Genomic DNA, 2,580 nt, shown 5'->3' on the forward strand with positions numbered 1-2,580 from the left:
ATTTTATTTTATTTGATTTGATTTTATTTGATTTTATTTTCTATATGGAATTACGTAAATAAAGCGAAAGCTTATGTAAATATTAAAAGAGAGAGAGAGGGTGGTTGTTGGTTTTCTGTGTATATGGATAATTGATGGTATTAATAATAAAATATTGAATGCGGAAAAACATTTTAGAAAAGAGAGATTACTTTGTAAAATAGTGAAGATGATTATAGATTGAGAGATACAGATAGATAGAATGAGAGAAAAATAGAGAGTGAGAGAAAGAGAGAAACAGAGAGTGAGATAGAGAGAGAGAGAAAACGTAAAAATAATCGGCCTGTGAATAAGTTTGAAAATTGTGAACATTGGATGAATGGTTATGATGGTAATGAATAAAGAATGAAATAAATTGTATATATAATAAAATATATATTTTGTACAAAAATGTTGTAATAAAAAATATATATTTGAAAATTATACGAAAGATTAAATAATGAAAATACGATAATATTTTTTAAGAGAATAGAAATGTTTTATATAACAATCAGTAATGTGCTTACTTTTTGTTTAAGATAAATTTGATAAACGAGTAGATAAATAATTTAAAAAATAAAAAAAAAAATAAACGTTATATATAGAAAGGAAGAAAGAAAGTAAGAAAGAAAGAAAGATAGAAAGAAAAGGAAATATAAAACACACATAAAACGTACGAATGTAATAATAAAGAGGAACGGCGGATAGATTAAATGTAATAATTAAACAAAACATAATATGAAAATATAATAATAAGAAACTTAGTGTGAATAAAAGTGTAAGTTAAGAAAAAAGTGAAAAGAAAAAATATCTAGGTATAAATGGGATATTTGTGATTTGTAATTATTTCAAATACACCATACGATCGAGACACGCGTGAAAACTATTAATTATTATTATTATTAAAAATAACAATTTGATTTTATTCATTATTTCAATTTTCAAATTAACGAAATTTTCTCTTTTTACTTTTTTCCAAAGTCTGTTGTGTCAATGTTTGTTGTTGTCGCAGTATTTTGCGCGAGTATGCGTGTATTTAAATTTGAAACATTGAAATCGATAGATATCAACAGATTACAGATAGATAAAATGTATAGAAAAGATCATCGAGAAAGGAATTTGGAGATGTACGAAAATAGAGAGATAGAGATAGAGAGAGAGAGAGAGAGAGAGAGAAAAAAAAAACCACGAAAGTGAGAAAAGTGTGAGTGTTGGATTGTCTCATGTATACGTGTTGTACGTGTATATAACTGTTTGTCCTAAATATTTAAATTAATGTACGTATGTGTATAATTTATTTGTTTTTTTTTCAACGTGATAATAATAAATATTAAAATAGAAGTAAGTAAATAAGTGTGTAAAATGAAGGGCAACAAAAAAAAAAAGTACAAAAAAAACAAAAGTAATATTTCTCGTGTGTGTCCGACAAATCTCATCCATCCATCCATCCTCCGTTATAATACGTGTTTTATTTTACGTTTAAGTGTTAATAATAAACGTGTCTCTTTTTTTTTGTCGTGTGTTTGTGTGTATGTGTGTGTGTAAATATAATAATTAATAATGTAATATAATTAATAATATAAATGTGGAGACGTACCAAACAGGGTAAAGAGAGCGTCAGGCGTGACCATCTACACAGAGAACAGACAGAGTCCAGTCAGTAGTCAGCGAAGTATAAATAGGATTCAATGTAATAGTGTTGTTGGTTGGTTGAAACGCGCGCACAAGTTTCGCGATTATATATTTCTTCATCATCATCATCATCATCATCATCATCATTATCATTTTTTCCTTCTTCATCTTTTGCTTCCGCTTTTCTTTTTTTTTTTTTTCTATTTCTATTTCTATTTTTCTTTGTATTTGTCATTTGATTTGATTTGATTTGATTTTATATTTTATATTATTTTTTTCTCTTTAATTAGCTTTCGTTTAACGTGATAATAATTTTCAATCTTTACAATAATTATTACTCGTGTGGCCGGTTCATTTCATTTCAATATGTCCGGATGACAAAAAAAAAAGGATAGCAACAAAAAAGAAACAAATAACTTCCGAGAAAAAAAAAAACACGCGACGACAAATACGCTCCCCGGGGTGCAGTAGTTTCTTTTTTAATATTTTTTTTTCTTTTATTACTCGCAAATTCTTTTTCTTTTTTCCTTTTTTTTTTATTTCTCTTCTACATCCAGGAATAATTTTTTAACAAAAAGTTCTTTTCTCTCTTACTTTTTTTTTTTAATTTTATTTCATAGCCCTACTTAAGGGACACAATCAAGAAAATAAATTCGATTCTTGCGGCGTTAAATAATTTTCCATGGCGACAAAAGGGGGGGGGGTCCGGGGGGCGTGGGCGTTTGACAAAAGAGAAAGATAGAAAGAGACAGAAGAAGAGAATACAACGGGGGGGGGGGTATCTGACAGAAACAGAATAAGAGATAGACGAATAGAAATAGAAATAGAAATAGAAAGAGAGAGAGAGAGATAGATAGATAGATAGAGAGAAGGTCGTCGAATCGGGAAGCTTGTGCGCGGTAACAACGATAGTAAGTACACATAGTTATA

General features: G+C 28.3%; 1 protein-coding gene across 1 annotated transcript in view; it reads right to left on the minus strand.

Moving 5' to 3' along the window:
- Positions 1–2,580, minus strand: part of LOC106786172 (polypyrimidine tract-binding protein 1) — a gene marked incomplete at its 5' end in the record, with an annotated part of 91,118 nt that overhangs the window by 4,501 nt on the left and 84,037 nt on the right. Inside the window, 1 exon segment of the mRNA XM_014747282.1 lies at positions 1,616–1,649. Within this exon segment, the coding sequence (XP_014602768.1) occupies positions 1,616–1,649 (34 nt within the window).

This window comes from Polistes canadensis, unplaced genomic scaffold (assembly GCF_001313835.1).
Source record: "Polistes canadensis isolate GaletaPanama2010 unplaced genomic scaffold, ASM131383v1 scaffold_67, whole genome shotgun sequence".
NCBI classification, from domain to species: Eukaryota; Metazoa; Arthropoda; class Insecta; order Hymenoptera; family Vespidae; genus Polistes; species Polistes canadensis.